At 33.3% G+C, this 19,891-nt stretch overlaps 1 protein-coding gene across 1 annotated transcript; it reads left to right on the top strand.

Moving 5' to 3' along the window:
* The first annotated feature begins 384 nt into the window (after positions 1–384).
* On the top strand, positions 385–4,318 carry LOC147400520 (cytochrome P450 93A3-like). Its single transcript, XM_086444523.1, has 2 exons — positions 385–1,293; positions 3,651–4,318. The coding sequence occupies exons 1-2, from the start codon at positions 385–387 to the stop codon at positions 4,284–4,286; spliced, it is 1,545 nt and encodes a 514-aa protein (XP_086300649.1). The 3' UTR covers positions 4,287–4,318.
* Positions 4,319–19,891: the final 15,573 nt, after the last annotated feature.

The raw sequence follows: 19,891 nt of genomic DNA, 5'->3' as shown, positions 1-19,891 counted from the left end.
GTTTTTCTTCAGGATGCACAAGGAAAAAGATCTATGGTTCTATGCATTGCAGCGTAGAGAGCATACAAAGAGCGTCTTTTTATAATTAGTAATTTTTTTTTAGGAAATGTAAATCGGTCCAATCAAATCGATTCCTTGATTGGACCAATTTGAAACACTTGGGTCCGATCTTTTAAATTTTACCTCATATACTTGGAGAAGGAAAGGCTTGTCCTAACACTTTTGATATTATATCATTGTCTTCTCATTTCTAGCATTTGACTTGGCCATACATTTCTTAGGCCGGACAACCTTATAAAACAAACAAAAACAAACAAACAAAAACTTATATAAATAAAATCTCTCTCTAACAACGTCTCATTCTCATTCCATTCAACCATGGACATGGATAATCTCCCTAACTACACCATAATTTCCCTCATCTTGCTCATCTCAACCATCATGGTTCGAGCCATCTTGTCAAGGGATCGAACCATGGGTCGCCTCCCACCAAGTCCATTAGCCCTACCGATCATCGGGCACCTTCATCTCTTAGACTCGATCCCTCACCAAGCCTTTCACAAGCTTTCAAACCGCTACGGTCCATTAATCCATCTCTTCCTTGGCTCCGTCCCATGTATCGTGGTCTCCTCCGCTGAAATGGCAAAAGAGTTCCTCAAGACGCATGACCTCTCCTTCTCCAACCGCCCACAATCCGCTGCCATTAATTACTTAACTTATGGTTCCGCCGACTTCTCCTTTGCTCCCTATGGGCCTTATTGGAAATTCATGAAGAAATTATGTATGTCTGAGCTCCTTGGAGGCCGAACACTCGATCTATTATTCCCCGTTAGACGAGAAGAGATACAAAGATTCTTACGATCGATGTTACATCAATCGAAGATCGGTGAAGCTGTTGATGTAGGTGGAGAGTTGATTCGATTAACTAACAACGTAATCTCAAGAATGACAATTAGTAAAACATGTGCAAATTCAGAAAATGAAGCTGAGGAAGTTAGGGAATTAGTGCATGAAGTTGCAAAGCTTACGGGGAAGTTTAATTTATCAGATTATATATGGTTTTGTAAGAATTTGGATTTACAAGGTTTTACGAAGAGACTTGAAGATGTACATAGAAGATTTGATTTGATGACAGAGAGATTCATTAAGGAGCGTGAAGAGGAGAGGAAGAAGAAGAAGAAGGAAGATATGTGTGATGAAGTGAAAGATATTCTTGAGATTTTACTAGATATATCTGAGGATGAAAATGCAGAGATGAGATTAACCAGAGAGAACATCAAAGCTTTCATATTGGTAAGACTTAATCTCTTTCCTTCAGTATTTCCAAATTTATTTCATTCTAATTCCCAAGTCAACTTGATAACTTGGCTGAATCAACTCGAAAATACACTGAGTCGGATCAGAAATTCCATGATGTCCTCCTTGGGATTAAAAGGGTTAAAAAATAAAATTAAGGGGTATTATTAAATTTTTTTATTGTTAAAGAGTAAAAGAAGAAAAATAATAAAGTGGGTAAAAAGAGTAAAAAAAAAGGTAATATAGTAATATTAGAGGCAGGAGTGGAGCTAGGATTTTCCTGTAATGGGGCAAATTATGGTTTGTTGTTTGGTTGAATAACTTGAAGATGAATGGTTTTATAAGTTTTTTTATTAGAAGTTGAAAAAAAGGATATTTAGGTCATTTTCAATTAGCATATTAGAAGACCCAATCAAGAGGCAATGTCATTAACAAAATTTTTTTTGAAGGGAGAGGGGTGGGGGGGATGAGAGGGTGTGAGTGCAATTGCCCCCACCAACTCCTTACTAACTCTGTCACCGATCAGAGGGGTGAAGATAAAATACAATAAATGAGCTCAACAAAAATTATATTTGGATATCGGATACTTAGAAGTTTGTTCTCCGCAAAGGTGTGTTTATAATTATGTTTTATTATATAGATTTTCGTGGAGAGCAAAAACTAAATAATTATTATTTATTTTTACTTATTTTAAAATATAAAAATTATTTTTAAAATTAATATATAGTTTTATTTGACTTTAAAGTTAATTAGTGAGTTGTGGAGTTGATTTTCAAGTTTTAAAATTATCGTTATAGCTCGAAATCTGATTGGTCAGTCCTCAATTCCATGAGTCAATAAATATTAATATATAAATAATATTTTTTAACTTAAAAAATTATATTTGAAATTTGAGGATAGAGACTTCAATTACATACCCCTTTTAACTTATTATTATTAGAATTTAAAAGTGTGAAACTTTGTCCTGCACTCCAACTCATCTAGTATTCTACGCCACATTTTTATGAGAAAATAAGTAATTAGTTAGGGGGGCGAGATTTTCAAACTCTAGAGATTGCTTATCAACTATTTTAACAATGTGTACAGAATCATAGATGCTTTTCATTGAGATACGAGTGAAGAGTCTTTATGATTAAGTGGGCAACTCCACATCTGCCATGTGCGAAACGATGTCAATTTTAATGTCATTCTGCATGGCTCTTTCCCAAATTATTATAAGCCTTTCCTACCAATCATGTCCTCTTGACCTGAAAATTTAGGGGCCATAGATAGGAACAATCCACTTTGATTCAATTATTTGGATCTTTCATATTGGTATAATAATTTTAAAACTTGTTGACTTGGAATTTGCTCGAGTCGATTGGATTTTGAGGTGATTCGGCCCAAAAACTCGATGCAATAATCTTCTTGTTCAGAAAATTAGCATATCAACCCATCAAATCTGTCGAATTAACTCAAAATCGCATTGAGTTGGGTCAGAAACTTGATCACGTAATTGAGCTATATATAATATTTTTTTGAAAACATAAATAAATAATTTTTCCTTATTTTAAAATATTGAAAACTTTCATTAAATGTTATAAACTAATATATTATTTGATTCACAAATTTTTGACTTCACCTGTAGGACATTTGAGCTGAGTCGATTATTTGAGTTTTAAAAAATATGATTTGTATGAAAGATTATAAAAAACAAATTACTTAAGATTGCATCTATTACTAAGTTAGTTCGGTTTCAACATCAAATTAGTTCTGTGCATTTTGTTGTTTAATGAAAAAAATGGCTTTTTTTTATTTCTTTTCCTTCTGTTTTCATTCCAGTTTGAATTGCTACTATTTTTAAAACTTTTTTTATGTTTTTGTTTTAGACTTTTAGCTAGGGATATCAATGGGCCAGGTTTGGTAGTGTAAATAAGATATTTGCTTGTTGGGCCGGGCGGAGCAAGGATTGCTTCATTTTTAGGGTAGCTAGGCCCATTATTTGGCCTTATTTAATAATTATTGATGTAGAACTTACAGAATGAAGGGAAGAAATGTTTTAAGTTGTAATCATAAAAGAATAATGATGAATACACGTGGTAAATCATACGTGGTTGGTACGCGGCTCATGTGGCAAGGGTACAGAACTGCAGGTCTTTTCCTTGTGTATCCCGAAGAAAAAGATCTATGGTTCTGTGCCCTTGCCATGTCAACCGGGTACAGACCACGTACAACATACAGCGTGCATTCAGCACAACTCATCATAAAAACATGAATTTCTGAAAGCCCAGTCTAAGCTGGGGACCTACTTGAACAAGGTCATTTTCTTAATAAAAAAATATAAATTTTTATTTTTTATTTTTTATTTGTTGCAGGATATTTTTGCTGCGGGCACCGATACATCTGCCATAACAACTGAATGGGCATTGGCAGAACTCATAAATCACCCAACTGTGTTTGAGAAAGCCAGAGAAGAAATCGATAGAGTGATCGGAACAAGTAGGTTGGTTGAAGAATCAGACATTTCCAATCTCCCTTACCTCCAAGCAATTGTGAAGGAAACATTGAGGCTGCACCCAACGGGCCCTCTAATCGTTAGAGAATCTACCGAAGAATGCAAGATTGGAGGCTACGACATACCAACGAATACAAGGCTCTTCATTAACGTGTGGGCTATTGGTAGGGACCCCAAGCATTGGGACAACCCACTTGAATTCCGTCCCGAGAGATTCATGACTGAAGAGGGAAGCGGGCGAAGTGGGCCTGATGTTAGAGGGCAACATTTCCATCTCTTGCCCTTCGGAAGCGGGCGAAGGGGATGCCCTGGAACTTCATTAGCTCTACAAGTGGTACAAACAACCCTCGCGGGTATGGTTCAATGCTTCGAGTGGAATGTTAATGGAAAGAACGAAGTTGTTGACATGACGGAGGGACCGGGACTGACCCTCCCAAGGGCCCATCCCTTGGTGTGTGTCCCAATCGCTCGCCTTAATCCATTTCCATTGACTTGATCTATGATAATGATGAAGAAAAGATTGGTGTGTGGCCCTAAATCAATTCATTGTACGTTTTGTTTAGACGCAAAACCCAAGCTTGATTTTATTAGGGAGTAAACTTTTTATCTAGACATCCGTTTGTTAAATATTTCTTTATCAAGTAATAAGCCAAAAAAATATGCCAATTGATTTAGGATTTATAGTCGAACACAATCAATTTAAAAAATTACCGACGGCCCAGGATTGTCATTTATGAAAAACAACTACTGTAACTATCGCAGACCAAGAATGTCGAAAAAAACGAATGCGTTTGACAGTTGGAAAAAACAATTGTCGTTAACAATCGTTTATTAACGACTACTTAAAACCGTCATTTTACGTCGACGCCATATACTGCGGTCTATGGCTGTCATTTTTCTAGATTTAAGAAAAAAAAAAGAATTTTTTTTTAATAGGTAATGACTGATGTAAACACTCCAATTTGATCAATCAAGCCCGAGAGCTCATTCGAATCCAATATAGAAGGTCAAATCAAGATAATTTTGATCAATCAAGTGGACACAAATTAAACTAATTGAGGAAATCAAATTTAATAAAAAAAAAAGAGTTTTTCCTGGTCGTACCTACCATTCGGCCAAGCATATAAATAGCCTGGCCATTTGGTATATATGGCTAGGCCATTTTTTGTTCTAACCTTGACTTTGGTGATACTCAGGTTTAATGTTCCTTGGCTGTACCTAGTGCACATTCAATTCAGTTAGACAGTTAGAGAGCTCATTTGTACACGAGATTCTCAATAGAAAAATGACCCCACTCACCTTTTTAAATAAGATGTTTTCCTCTCCTAATCCTTTCTTAATTATGCCATTACTCATGTTCTAATCTCCAAATTTTCCTTGCCAAGGATCTTTTGGTAATCCTTTAATTCTCATAAACTTGATCCTAAGCCTTTGTTTGGTCCCCACTCAAGAATAATGGCCTCCTTAACCCAAATTTGTTAAGACTCATTAGAGTGGATTCTCACTTTTACCATTTTACTCTTCTTCAAAATTCAAATAGATTGACCATATTCTATGACTTATGACTATCCTATCTAACCTCAAGAGGTCTCTAGAATTTATGCTCAATGACCTTTGTATCCTTAATTTGTTAAAGAGTTAATCTAAGGAATTGATCAAAGAAGACAAAAAATCTTCACCTAATTACATGCCACTTAGCTTGGTTATTTCAAAATTGATTTAAAGCATAAAGTCTAGGACCGTTTTACCCTTATCAAAGAATTCTCTAGAAACTATTGGCTTTTATTAATCTATCCCTTGATCATCATGATTCGTGAGACTAATAGGTGAGTGAAAGACTATCAAGGCTAAAGAGAAGATGGGTAATTTAGATTTTCTATAAAGATTTTTATGAAATTATTGGGAACTTGAAGTTTTAGGACCAATTTATCCCCAAGGGTCTCTCAAAATCTTATACATAAGAGACCCTTCAAAGGCAAAAAGGGATGACGAATTAAAGTTCCAAAATTCTATCAGAATCCTATTTCAAAACTCCTAAGCCTTTCCAAAATTCTGTCCAAATTCTCCCAAGAAGCTATAAGAAGAAGAAAAAGAAGAAGAAAGAGAAAGAAGAAAATCAAAGTGGGGTTAAGCCCTCTATTTTCCCATCTAATTTCCCTCTTCTTACTGCCACATTTATTTATTTTAAGCACTTTTCTTATATTTGCAAGTTTACTTCCATGCTTTCTTATGTAAATATTTAATTTCCTAGTTAGAGGCTTGGGGAGAGAGAGTAATCTCCCCCAATAAGTCCTCAATAAGTTCTTTGTGAGCATTAGAGTCGGTTGTTTTCAATTTCATACAATTTAAATTTATAGTGTAGATGCTTTACTTTCTTTACTTTTTTTATAATTTAATTTTCCTAGAATAATAATTCTTTTGTTTACTTTTCTTTTAATGGCAATAGAGTTAAAGAGTAATCTATCTTAGGAGGTAATTTTCTTTTGCTAAGTCCACCCCATGCATACACCTTGCACACACTCACTCTTAAAACGATTACAAGTGAGGGTGTAACTCTTTCTAGGCTTATACCTAACCTTTAATGCCAATAAAAACAATCTCAAAATGTACAAAAAATTTCATGCATAAGGTTTAAGCTCCAACTTGGTTTTGTTCAACCCATGAACATCACTTAAAGACCAAACTAAAAAAAAAAAATCTTCCATGGGAACACATAAACTTGTCTAATAGTTTTGGGATCTCAAATGATGAAATTCAAGTGGACTTTCATCAAAGTTCTAAACTCCCAAAAAATCTAGTAGAAGTAGGTGCTTTCTCATCATCTTAATTTGCTATTTTTCCAAAATAAACTATACGCAAATTTTTTTATAATTTCTTTATAATCTCCTCTACTTTCAAAAATTACAAAAAAAAGTTTTAATACTTCATTCTTGGTCAAATTGGTAACCATCTTAGGATGAGAGGGACAAGGTGCTTAATTCTTTCCTTGTCCCTTAACTGAACTCCCTTACCTAGAACTCTAGGTAGACTTTTACCTATCCTTTTGGATATGAGAATCATTACAAGCTAAAGAAAATAAATTTTTACAATAATTTTATGGTATCCATTCACACCTTAATTAAATGTTGGGACTCCAAAACCCAAGTAGATAAGCTCAAACCTCTGTAAAGGTTTCAAAGCCCATGTATTTACAATTGCAAATTGAGACAACACATGTGAGTGCAATGTTAGCCGATGGTTGAGAAATATTACATTTTTATGAAAGAAATTCATTATCTAAAGCAACAAAATGAATGACAACTAGAAACTAACGCAATTAAATTATTAATTGAACTAGCAAATTTTTTAACAAAAAAACAATCAAACCAATCTGCAATTGCATCTACTTGTTTACCATTGCCAATCCATGGAAAACTAAGACTTTTAGTGAAGGTGAATCTGGAGCATCCCCAAAAAAGACATCGAAGAGTGCTATAGTTCATTGAGGGAATCAAGCCTTACTCTTAAGGTTGGGTAGGTTAAAAAATATTAAAACTCGATTTAATCCCTTCTCTTCCATCCTGAAAATCTATTTTAAACTAAAAAGTTAAATTTAGGGATAACTAGTACCTCGTGATTCACACCCTTCCTAAGGTGAGAAATTTCACACAATGGTATTTGGATAGCGGCCACTCCAAATACAAGACCAGTGACAAAAGCTAGTTCAGTTACTTGGTAGAGTCTAATGGAGACTTTGTCACCTTTGGTAATAGTTGTATCGCTAGGATTATTGGGTGTGGCACGGTTAGTGGATTGGGGATGCCTAAGGTTGAAATTATCTTTTGTGTGGATGTGTTGAAATATAACCTCTTCAACATCTCTCAAATGTGCGACAAAGAATAATCGGTTAGTTTCAACTACAAGATGTGTGAGATCACAGATATTAATGACAAATTAATTATGAGAGGTCTCTGCACATCTGATAATTGTTACGTTATAGAAGACATCGAAAAAAATCATCATTCTATATGTAAGTAATGCGGCTCAAGTTAACGAGGTCCATTTGTGGCTTTAATATCTTGACCATGTTCGTTACAAAAAACTGTCTCAATATCTTTTAAAAACATTAGTCAAAGGGTTGCCTAGGGCAATAAAGCTAGAAATGTCCGTGGGAAGTGACATTGGTAAATAAGTTCGTAGTACCAATAAAAAGATAAACATTCTACCTACTTCAAATCCTCTAACATTATTTCACATGGATCTTGTGGATCCTATAAGCGTTCAAATTCTAAGAGGTGGGAGACATTTTATAGTAGTGGTAGATGACCACTCTAGATTCTGTTTGGTTGCATTCTTGAAGGAAAAAAAATTGGATACAGTTGATAGAGTAAAAAACATTGTTAAGCAACTTCAAACAAAAAATAGAGTTTGTTGTTTGACGAATCTGAAGTGATCATGGTGGAGAGCTTGAGAATAGTCAGTCCACTTAACTCTGTGATAATCACAGGATCTGACATAAATTCTCAGTTCTAAAGATCCCTTAGTACTATGGAGTTATTGAAAGGATCAATTTTGTTTTACAAGAAATGGTGCGTTATGTTTCATAGTAAGATCTATGAGCCAAGGTTGTAAAACTGCCTGATACCTTACTACTTGTATATATATATCTTAGAATAGGATTGAATAACAACCTCAAATTTGTTGAACAGTTTATCTTCTAGTGTTATGCTTTTCCAGGTCTTCAACATCAAATGTTATACCCTTTAGAGACCATAAAAACCTGGGAAATGTTGACTTGAGAAATGGCAATGCTATATGTTGGTACATTCATTGTTGTCCTAATCAAGTCATTAATCAAAGAACCTATTCTATTCAAAATTCCATAAATGTTGTAGTTGACGATCAACCAACAAAAGACATAGGTTCTACTAATTTGATGACATTGAGGAGGAAGTATTTTCTATCCCTTCCTTGTTGTGTCCCCGTTTCTCAAACCGAAAAATCCTGCCAATGACTTGAGAGACGTGTGCACCACAGAACCCCATTTGTTCACCAAAGTTGAGCCAATATTGGCAAATATTTGAGTACATAGGTTCATTATGTGTTTTTATAATCAAACTTGAGGTTATGAACTCTTTTAATAAAAATTTCCTATAAGAAAAATTTTCATGTCACTTTTGGCAATTGTTGCCAACTTCGCCGAAACTTAAGTAATCATGGAACTTGATTTTATGGGTATTTTGGGCTCATAGAACCCATCTAAGTTCCATTGTAAGCGTCACTCAATGTTTTAGTTTATTTTTTATCTTTTTTTTTATCTCTCTTGAATTCTCAATTTTTTTGCAAATTGACACAATCTTTAAAACATTTTTCAGAAATTCTTGAGAAATAGTTGGGGGCAAACGAAATTGATTTTTGGAATCCATAAAACATAATATACAATAAAAAAATTCAAAATATTTTTTTGCACAAAAATGTCCCTCATTGGCTGCACCGTCAACAACATGACATGAACAAAAAAAATTTTCCTTACATGTTTTGTTAGCCCCTTGAGCTCCCAAACTTGATTCTTTTATATTTATTTCTCATATTTAAATCATTTGGTGAGTATAATGGCCAAACGTGGTCACATGATACAATTTATGTGTTGTTTAGCCGCCTCGTGTGAAATATCTCTACTTTTAGAACTTAATTCCTCACACGATTATCATGCTACAACTATTATGATAACTGTTTGTATATCTTTAGTAGCTTAGTAGCATGTTATGTTAATTTTTCAATAGTAAAATCATTTTGACATTTATTTTTCATACAGTTGTTCTCCATAGTTAAATCTTTTACAACTGTCATGTGTGCTTATGATCGATTATTTGCATATTTTCTATTTTGTCCACATATGTATGTTATAAAACTGATTCATTTAGTTGTATTTTTTTATATGTGACGTTTATCATGTCATGCCTATGCTTTATAGTTATATTATTTTTGACATCTTTGTTTACTTTCGCTATGTATCTTACTCTGATAATTAAATTTATTGCTTGCATGTCTATTATTTTTTTCCTATGCTTATTGGTATATATATTATATCAATATTGGGTTGATTATGCCCTTTGTCAAATATTAATAAAAATAGGAATAACGTAGTTTCCACTCATGTGTATTGTCCCAATTGACTTTTACAAGTAAATCATTTAGGGAGACCAGTATTTAAGGGGAACGAAACAGTTATGATCTTAGGTTTTTATATTTAAACACTTTTATAAGATTCTAATTAAGTGTAAGTTATGTTAGTCATTTTGGAAATATTTTTCAGTCTATTTGGTTTAGCTTAAGGTTTTGTCTTGTAATTGATAAAGTGAGAGATTGTTAGTTTTATATTTTGTCAATCCCGAGACTAATGTTGAGTGTCAGATCTGTTTGCATTTGAAGATGTATGAAAACTTTGGTAAAGTCCTCAACCTCACGCACCTCAACAAAAAAGCTCAATGTGTGTGCTTAAAGCCTAAAGGTAATGAGATCACCTAGACCATTCCCCAATACTTAGATGATTTAGGTTGACCCACATTGTTTTGGTAAACCCATTCCTTAACCCTTTCATTCATCGGATCTTTCGAGAATAAAAAATGGTCAAAAAGGGAACATTAGATATTTGACCACCCTAAGACCATCCTTCACCTTTGGTGATTGTTTGGAGGCCTTATATAAGCAAGATCTATTGTATCTTTGAACCGTTTCATCACCGAACTTTTCAATAGCTCGTTTTAGCCTAAAATGGCAAAAAATGTATTTTGATAATTTTACCCATTTAGCCTATGGCCCACCCCTTGGTGATAGTTTGGGGATCTTCTACTAAGTAAAATCTATGGATCCTTGAATGATTCGTTCATTGGAGCTTTCGAGAGAAAGTTATGGCCAAAATGATCGAAAAGTAGCATTTTGGTCATTTTCCTGGTGCCACCCTTGGAATTTCAGGTGGTTCCCAATGCTACCAACAATAAGTGTATAACGATCATAAATTTGATCGTTGAGCTTCAAAAACCCTCCAAGTCCCTTTACAACTCAATCTTGAGTTCATTTGTGGGTTGGATAAATCCCTAGAGAACTTGTGCTTTCCCTTTTTCCATCTAAAGAGCATTCACTACACATTGGATGGTTCAAACCTTAGTTGAACCTATGCCTTTCTTTTGATTTGATCCCTTCTTCACATTCCTTCAACTCTTGCATACATTGGAACATTTATTGAAGAAAGGGGCTGACATTGAAGGAAGGAGTCAAGCACAAAGAGTTGAAGACTCGAAAGATTGATTGGGAGATGCAACCATCAAAAAGCTCTCGTGGAGACAAAGACTTGAAAAATTCAAGATTAACATTTGCAAACCTTAATGTATTGAGTGAATCCTTGTTTATTTTGTTTTTAATTTTTAAAAATATATGTAAGTGGTTATTTGGTTTAGCCTTCAAAAACTACGTTCTTGTTAGAATCAAGGATTCTTGACAAGAGTAGTAGTTCGTGAGTTTTCGATGAACGAAACTCATAATTTTGAGAGGATGCGTTCTTTCATTCCTAAGGTTTTATAATTTAGCCTAGGTATAAAAATTTTATGTAAAAGGTTCGAGGTGAATCCTAAACCTTTTTAATAATGAATACCAAGTTCTAAGGTAGGAACTTTGGGAGTAGATGTAGACACGTTGTCGAACCACTATAAAATGCTTGTTTCGTGTTTGTGGAAATACCTCTATTAAGTTACACTTAGATGAATTCATACTATGAATGAATATTCTGTTACATATGACATGCCATGAATGTTTAGATTGTACGTGAACAACTATTACATTGCAAACCAAAAAACTTGTTGTTAGAATGGATGTAGGCACATTACTAAATCATTATAAGTTTTATGTCTCATGTATGTTTAATGGTTCTGCAACTTACACTTGAATGCCATAAGATGTCATGAATGTCGAATAAGTAAATCGTATATAAATGGGCTATTGAATGACATGGTTAAATAAATGTGTTTTTTTTAAATGTAATTTCATTAAATGCAAATTAGGGACATGAGTGAAAAATCGAGGTTAGGTGAATGACTTAGAATACATAGTCAAATTATCAATCTAAATTAAAATTGAATAATCGAAGAAAATTTTAATTTATCCTATTCATCCCCCTTTAGGACTAGACACAGTATGAAGCCTAGAATTTTCAGATGTCACCATTTTGAACCTCAGGCATTTACTACACATATATGTACTTACTTGGGAGTATATTTTTGTTGGTGAAGCTCAAGGATACGTCCATGGGTTAGAAAAGTCTTTTTGGGAACTTATACCTTATGCATGATAACATGTCCCCTAGGCATTTTTTATTTATTTAGAGTTTTAAATATAAATATAGGTGGATCCATACTTTAACTCAACCATTTTAAAAATAGAGAGTGCGGTATGTGCTAGAGTGTGTGTATGTAAATGTTCCTTAAAATTACTTATTCATGGACTTAGAAAGGGGAAGATTACCTCACATAATGAGGGATTACTCTTTTCCTCCTTAAGACATTGAAAGTAAAACTACATGAATGCTAGTTAGTTAAAAAAATGAAGAAAAAGGAATTATACTACATGCAAGGAATTTAAACAACTTGAAACTAAACCATTGAAGATTATATCAAGAAATTAAAGTTCTAAATGGACTTATAGTTGGTAAGGATCTTCATACTCTCAACCCAAACTAGCTTGTGAACTAAAACTTAAAAGAAGTAAACATAAAGATGAAATGAGAGGGAGAGAAGCAAGAAGATTCAAATAAACAAAAAAATAACAACTCAAATGTCCCATCCTATCTTGGTCTTTTCCTTCTATCTGTTTTCTTCATTTTTCTTGTTTTGGGCTTCCAAAAATTATAGGTAAAGAGTTGGAAATTTTTTTGAGGCTTTTAGAAACTTTGAGAAAGGATTTGATAGAATTTTGGGATGGTAGAACTGTCATTTTTTTCCTTTGAATGGTCTCCGATTTATAGGAATTTGAGAGATCATTGGAGATAAAAAGATCCAATTTACTTAAGTTTAAAATATTCTCAAGAAAACCTTTATAAATGACCATAGTTGCCTTTAATCACCTTGTCTTTGATGGCCATTCTCACCTTTTTGAGTCTTACCAGTCAAGATTATCAAAGGGTAAAGGGGTAAACACTTTTAAAGTTCTAGATAATTCTTTGGGATGGACAAGAGTTTCCAAGCCCTTTGAAAGATAATGAATTAATTTGAAAATGATGAACAATGGCATGCAAATATCATTCAAGAGTAAGGGTTAAAGGCCAATCCTTCTCTTATGTCTCTCAACAAATTGGGGTTAAAGTGTAATTCCGCTAGAGATTTTAGAGAGTTCTCTTTGAGGGGTAAATATGTTAAGGTGTTTTGAACTTGATCAAATCCTAGAGAATTTAGGAGCAATGGAATATAATTAGTAAGGAGAGGTTGGGGCTTTTTAGTCAAATGCATTGGATAAGCTCTCAACACCTCGAGGATAAAAGAGTAATTGCTCTTGAAATTCTAGAGAGATCTTTAGGATGGGCTAAAGGGACAAGGTTTCTAGACCTTGACCAAATTACATTGAACTTGGAGAAAAGGTCTTGAAATTTGAGAAGAAGAAGGGTTTGGTAGTCAATTACCATAAAACAAGTCTCAACAAAGTAGGTGCACAGAGGAAATTGTCTCTTGTGGGACTAAGGGTGACCTAAGGTCAAAGATGAGAGAATTAACAAAATTACCTTAGAACCAAGCGTAGGGTGCTAAGTGAGACTGGAACAAGTTTAAAGAGGTAAAAATCCTTGTGGTCCCAAGAAAATGATAGGTTAGTGGGGTAAAAAGTAAAATAGATTAAGGGTCCAAGATGAGAGACTTGGCACAATTACTGTAAAACAAAGGATAAAGTCTTAAGTGAGGCTCAAACAAGGTTAAAGATGTTAAAAGCCTTGTGGTCTTAAGAAAGAAAAAGTTAGTGGGTTAAAATGTGGAATGATCCCCACATTGCTTATGTCTATCCTTAGGTGAAGTGAGGATAGTGTAGACATGTTTCAATCAGTATGTGAGGTAAAAATAGGCAAAAACATGCCTAGTCCATACCTAAGGTGAGGCTAGGCCAAAATTTGGCTTGTTTATACCTAAGGTATGGACATGTTGGGTATTGGCCTATTTGAAAGGCTCCCTCAGGCCTTAGACTCCTTTCGATGGGCTTTTGTGCCCTTTGTGAAATGATTTTCGGGTCAAACCCCATTTCTACAAGATTTTTGGAGCTTTCTGACTCGATCCAAACAAAGTGAGGTGTTTACTTCGAGTTTAGCACTTTTTATTGTCGAGTTCGACAATAAAAAAAAAGTAGTGACCTCGACAGTAAATAAAAAGTGGTGAACTTGACAATAACAGTTATGGTCTATACAATAAATAAAAATCGATGAGTTTGACAATAAATAAAAAAGTGGTGAACTCGACATTAAATAGTGGTGAGTTCGATCATAAAAGTTGTGAGCTCAACAATAAATAAATAAAAAAAAGTGGTGAGTTCGCCAATAATGAGGGACCATTAAGAAATAAAAAATTTACTAAATGGACTATCAATCTACTGCCCAAGAATTAGGGACTATTTAGAAATATATCCCATTGCCATGGTCCTTTGAGTAATTTTCCCAAAAAAAATACAACATCATGTCATGTTATCTTCATCGAATACCATCTTGATATATTAGAATAAACTAACATGTGATACCTCATCACATTTCTATGGGGATAACATGTTTTTTGATGTGGTATGTCTTTCTACGAGTGGAAGACACCAAATTAGTAGGTTGGTAAGATGTGTGAAAAGTGTTCCCACCACGAATCTTGAGAACACCTTTTAACTTTATTACATTTTCTCTTCCATCCTTTCTCTAGAATACCCTCCAATTCCATTTTTTTCCTTTTTTTTTTCTTCTTTTTCCAATAGTACCTATCCAACTTTATTGTCTTTTCTCTTTTATCACTTAACCTCAAAGATGGTACCTGTGTTGGCATGCATGAGGAAACTCACTACATTCACTTTCCAATAAGTGTTAAGAACCAAGACTTAGACCCATAAATCAATTGCTTTAACATATTACAAAACAACTTTGAGGTCATATGTTCAAGTCCAGTTTATCCATAAAAAAATGTTGACAGTCCATTCTGAATAATATTACAATATGCCATGCATGCATATGGTCAATAAAATATCAAACTAAAAAAAGTCCGACAATATATTTGAAAATAGTTTATGGACTTTTTGAAGTGTCGTCAACCTTTTCATGAAGGGTTTGTTATTATTTTGATGGAAAGGTCGACAACATCACGATATTGATTAAGCACATGAAGAGCCACAATATTCCCATGATCATAAGTATTTTTAATATAATAAAAGATCAATAAGTTCTCCAATTACTAGTTTGTGAAGAATATGTGACTATAATGTGGACATACTTTTCTCTAATTGTTGGTATAATTATCATAAATTGTTGACAAACTATTTTCTAAGCGTTTACAGAAATTGTGATTTTGAATTTTCTATTGACAAATGTCTCAACTACTTGATCAAATTAGATTTTTAAATAATCCATGTGTTATAAATTTTAAAATTGATGTTAATTGTATTTTTCAATATTATTAATATTTTTAAATAAAAATAAAGAAAAACATATCGTAAGAAGATCCAAAATCCAAAATCTCACACTTGGTTCAAAACGAAGATGAACCGTGTGTAATAATGTTGAGAAATTGGTTTTTTTGATCGGCATGTTGAGAGATTGTTGATTTTGAATTTTGTATTGATATAATTGTCAACCACTCTAAATTTTAATAATTTTTTGGATGAATGCAAAACAATACATATCTCAATGAAATCAGATGATTCACAATCCAACTAATGTGTCACACTTGTCATATTTTATCACTATTAATTTTTTATTTCTTAGATGAATACAAAACAATGGTAGCCCAACGAAATTAGTTGGTTCACACCCGCCAATGAGTCGCATCATTGTAAGATTTTTTGATAAATGTGTATAAACACAGTTGTTTCTCAATAGCTTTTTCATAGTACATATGTAATTTCAATAAGTTTTAAGGGGTTTTTTTTTTCCTTATAATAATGAAATGAGAAAGAAAACTACCAATATCATATTGAAAATAAAAACACCAAGGGATTGGCTGAATGGTAGTAATTTGGGGTCAAAGAATCTGTTATTTCTATGGTCTCAAGTTCAAATCCCACTACCCATTAAAAATCTTGATGGCCACGCACCGCTCCACGTAGTGGGGTATAGCCTGAATGCGGGGCGTAGGGACTAGTCTGGTGCATGCAAGCTGGCCTGGATACCTTTAGTTATCAAAAAAAAAAAAAAAAAAATGAAAATAAGGTAAAATATGAATAATTATTTAAAAAAAATTTCCTTTTTAAGTTAAAAAACCTACCTAACTGGCGTGGCATTTGCACGTAACCATAATTTTTTTCCTCAAAGTCGTGCAAATCAAGGGCACTTTCGGATTGGGAAGGTTAGGAGAGAGAAAAGTTATTTTTTTTTTCGTTTCTATCTCCACCACATATTGTTCTTATATTAATTCTGTGAGCAAAAAAACCACTCATTGATAAACAAACTCAAAGAAATAATATGAAGCAGATTTTAAGTGATGTAAACTGTTGCACTTCAATGCAAAAAATCACTCGTGACATGTGCAAAAAATCAGTGGAGTATGTTCTTTTTGAGTTTGCTTAGCACGAATGAATGATTTCTTTGCTCTCATAATTAATATAGACACGATGCGTGGGAGAGAAAGAAATGGAAAAACAAGTAACTTTTCTCTCTCCTCACCTGGTCAACCCCAAAGTGCTCTGGACCTGCCCCATAGTTTTCTCTCCCCTTTCCTTTTTCAAAAAAATAACAAAGAAAAAAAAAAAAAAACAACTCCTCCAAGGTGTTGGAAGCAATCAACCCTTTACTTGATCAATTGGTAAAATCAACAATTTTCAATTCTCTTATATTAATGTCTCTTTGAAATCCCTAACGTGTCCACGATTTCTCCCAATTGCTTCCACCCAAGGAATCAAAACAAAACCCTAAAATTTTCAATAGATATAAATTTTATAAATCTGTGTCTACTTTTGTTCAATTGATATAAATTTTGAAGCCCATTATTTTCCTGTAGTCCCTAAGTTGAAAGTAACAATTTTCAAGTCTCTTAAAATTTTTTTATTGTCTCTGGATCATATATACATCTTTTCAGATCTCTTGCAAACATTTGAAATTGACTAAATAGGTTAAATAGATGTTTTGCTACATTTTGATATATGTGCCAAAGACATAATTTATAGTGAGTATTAGGGAACATTTGACTGATGGCATTAGCAATCGTTGTTGCTTAATCAATAAAGATCGTCTTCGGTTGTTTTTCACTCATAACCATAAAAAAAAGTTTGGAACAACCATACAAATGATCCTATCATCTCACAATCAAATAATATTGTTTGTTCATGGGGGATTACACTAATAATTGGAATTATACAAATCATATTGTAATTATTTAGTTTGTATTTGGTGTCAAAATATATGACATCTTTAAAATGTTCGTAGTCACATCTTTACTTAGGGTCAGCAACATAACAACTACAAATCCGATTATCCTTGTCAGTTTGAAGCTTGTAGAAGAAACACTTTTTTTTTTTCTTGCTTGCATGTTAAATATTCCAAAAGACATTGTGCATATCCTTTACTTAAGAACTTAGTACATGCTCCTAGATATAAGATTATAACAATCTGACTGTGTGAAGTTTAAATTCTCTGCCCCACATGCTTTAGTACTTAAATAAGAAAATGTATTTATTGTCCAGATTCATGATGACTCATATTTTTTATGAGACTAGCCTGAGCTACTTCTATATTTCGATGGGATCTCAAAATATATGCATTTTCTGGGTTCTCAAACACATGGTTGTGATCTTCTAGAACTTACTCCCAATAAAATTGTTGGATTTTCAAACCTCTTTAATATATAAGCTATAACTTACAACCGCATCTATGTTTTTTTGTTGGGGTCGATTTTATTGAGTACTTCCTATATAAAGCACAACATAAATCTCTTCTTTTTAGTATCCTATTGTAATGATACATCGTTTTCTTTCGAATATTAAATCCAACCCTCGCTGCATAAGCATTATCCAAAAATATGTTCCATTGTCTGTATTAAATGACATCCCAACTTACGGATTGTCACTAAAAAACTTTTGACCCACAACTCTACCCTTATTTGCAACATCTTCAACATTTTGTAATCTTCCTCTACCCTCAATTCATCGTCTACATTTTCCACACTTTCATTTTCAATCTTCATCTGGAAAAAAAAGTTTAGATTAACTATATCAATAGACTCCTCTTTTTACCAAACAAAATAAGTACCTTAATATATTTGGAAAGCAGCTGTTAAATATCATTAGATTTAAATTTTAAGGAAATACATATACCCAACAAATCCAACCAACTATTCTAAAATGGGCCAGGATCCATGACACATATATCTACAATGTGTTTTGTTCTATCTGGGCTAAAAGTTTCGGATTGAACTGATTTTTGGTGAGGATGATCTCTATGACAAGGAGATCATCCTCACAAAAAATTAGCTAATTCTAAAACTTATGACTCCATATTTATGAGTTGAAGAATTGTGAACCATTCATTTTTTATAAACCACTTTTGACGAGGTTTAAAGTTTCGGATTGAGCTGATTTTTGGTGCGGATGATCTCCTCATCTCTATGATGAGGAGATCATCCGCACCAAAAATCAGCTCAATCCAAAACTTTAAGCCCATATAGAACAAAACACATTGTAGATATATGAGTAAATATATGTGTACATGGATCCCGACCCTTCTAAAAAAAAGAGAGTTGTTATTGGCACCCCATCTTTTATTTACTACACCCTAATTTCTTAAATTATTTCACACCCTAATTAAAGATTAAAACACACCCTTCTACCATTACAAAAGTTTAGTTCAAGTTATTACCTCATTCAAACAACTTCAACAGTCGTTTACATTTGGGATTAGGCTCATACAAAATCCTAAATCTAATAAATAGAAATCTAAAAAGTGAAAAAGAATAAAGTGTTTCTATTGGCCCAATTTTTACTTATTCTAAACCATTGACTTAAGTTTTTAAATTTTAATTGGGGTGTGATAAGTAAAAGTTGGGGTGCCAATAAGAGCTCTCTAAAATAACATACCCATGTTCATTAATAGATAAAACACAACTCAAATCACTTAAATAAAGAAAATCAAAATCCGCTTATCTTAAAAATAAAAAATAAAAACTTCATCAACCAAATAAACATACTTTTTTAAAAAATCAAATGAGATTTTAGATTATTTTCTCAATTTTTTTGAGTTCAGTGAAGAGGATTAATCATTGTGATGCTCGCTATCAGCACCTTGGTGTAGTTTTTTTTTTTTTTCCCCTTTGTTCTTCGTTGGAAAAAGGGAAAGGGGATAGAAAACAAGTTTTTCTTGTTTCGTTCGTTATGTTTTGGAAAAAGAAAAGGGGAGAGAACCATGGGACAGGTCAAGAGCACTTCGGGGTTGGGCAGGTTAGGAGAGAGAGAAAAGTTATTTTTTTCATTTCTCTAAGCAAAAAACCACCCGTTTAACACGACTCTATTCTAATAGAAATATTTTAGAAAAACGTGACCCACTTTTAACGAATTTATGATTTTGACAAAAAATGATAATTTTACAGGTATAAAGTGACAATCTTGTAGGAATCTAGTGACTATCTAAAAGGTTTCGTTACTTTTAGCAAGAAAGTCACTTTAGGGGAAAAACAAGTGAGTTTGTTACTTAAAACCTTCAATCTTGTAACTTGAAAAACCTGTGAATTTCGTACATTCACGTTTTGGTGATTAAAATGAATGATTCGCTGCAATCATAAATTAGGCTCCCAAAATGGTAATTTATCCATTCTAATAACTGGATATCGGATATCCTATTTGAATTACAAGCCACTAAATTCAAGCCGTTATCTTTTGTGAGAAAGAGAGAATTATGATGATGAAATCTAAATTCATTGC

The sequence above is a fragment of the Akebia trifoliata genome, chromosome 6, assembly GCF_017979445.1.
Source record: "Akebia trifoliata isolate Shusen 1 chromosome 6, ASM1797944v1, whole genome shotgun sequence".
In the NCBI taxonomy this organism is placed as follows: Eukaryota; Viridiplantae; Streptophyta; class Magnoliopsida; order Ranunculales; family Lardizabalaceae; genus Akebia; species Akebia trifoliata.
Note: the sequence above shows the minus strand (reverse complement) of the source record. Positions and strands in the feature narration are given on the sequence as shown.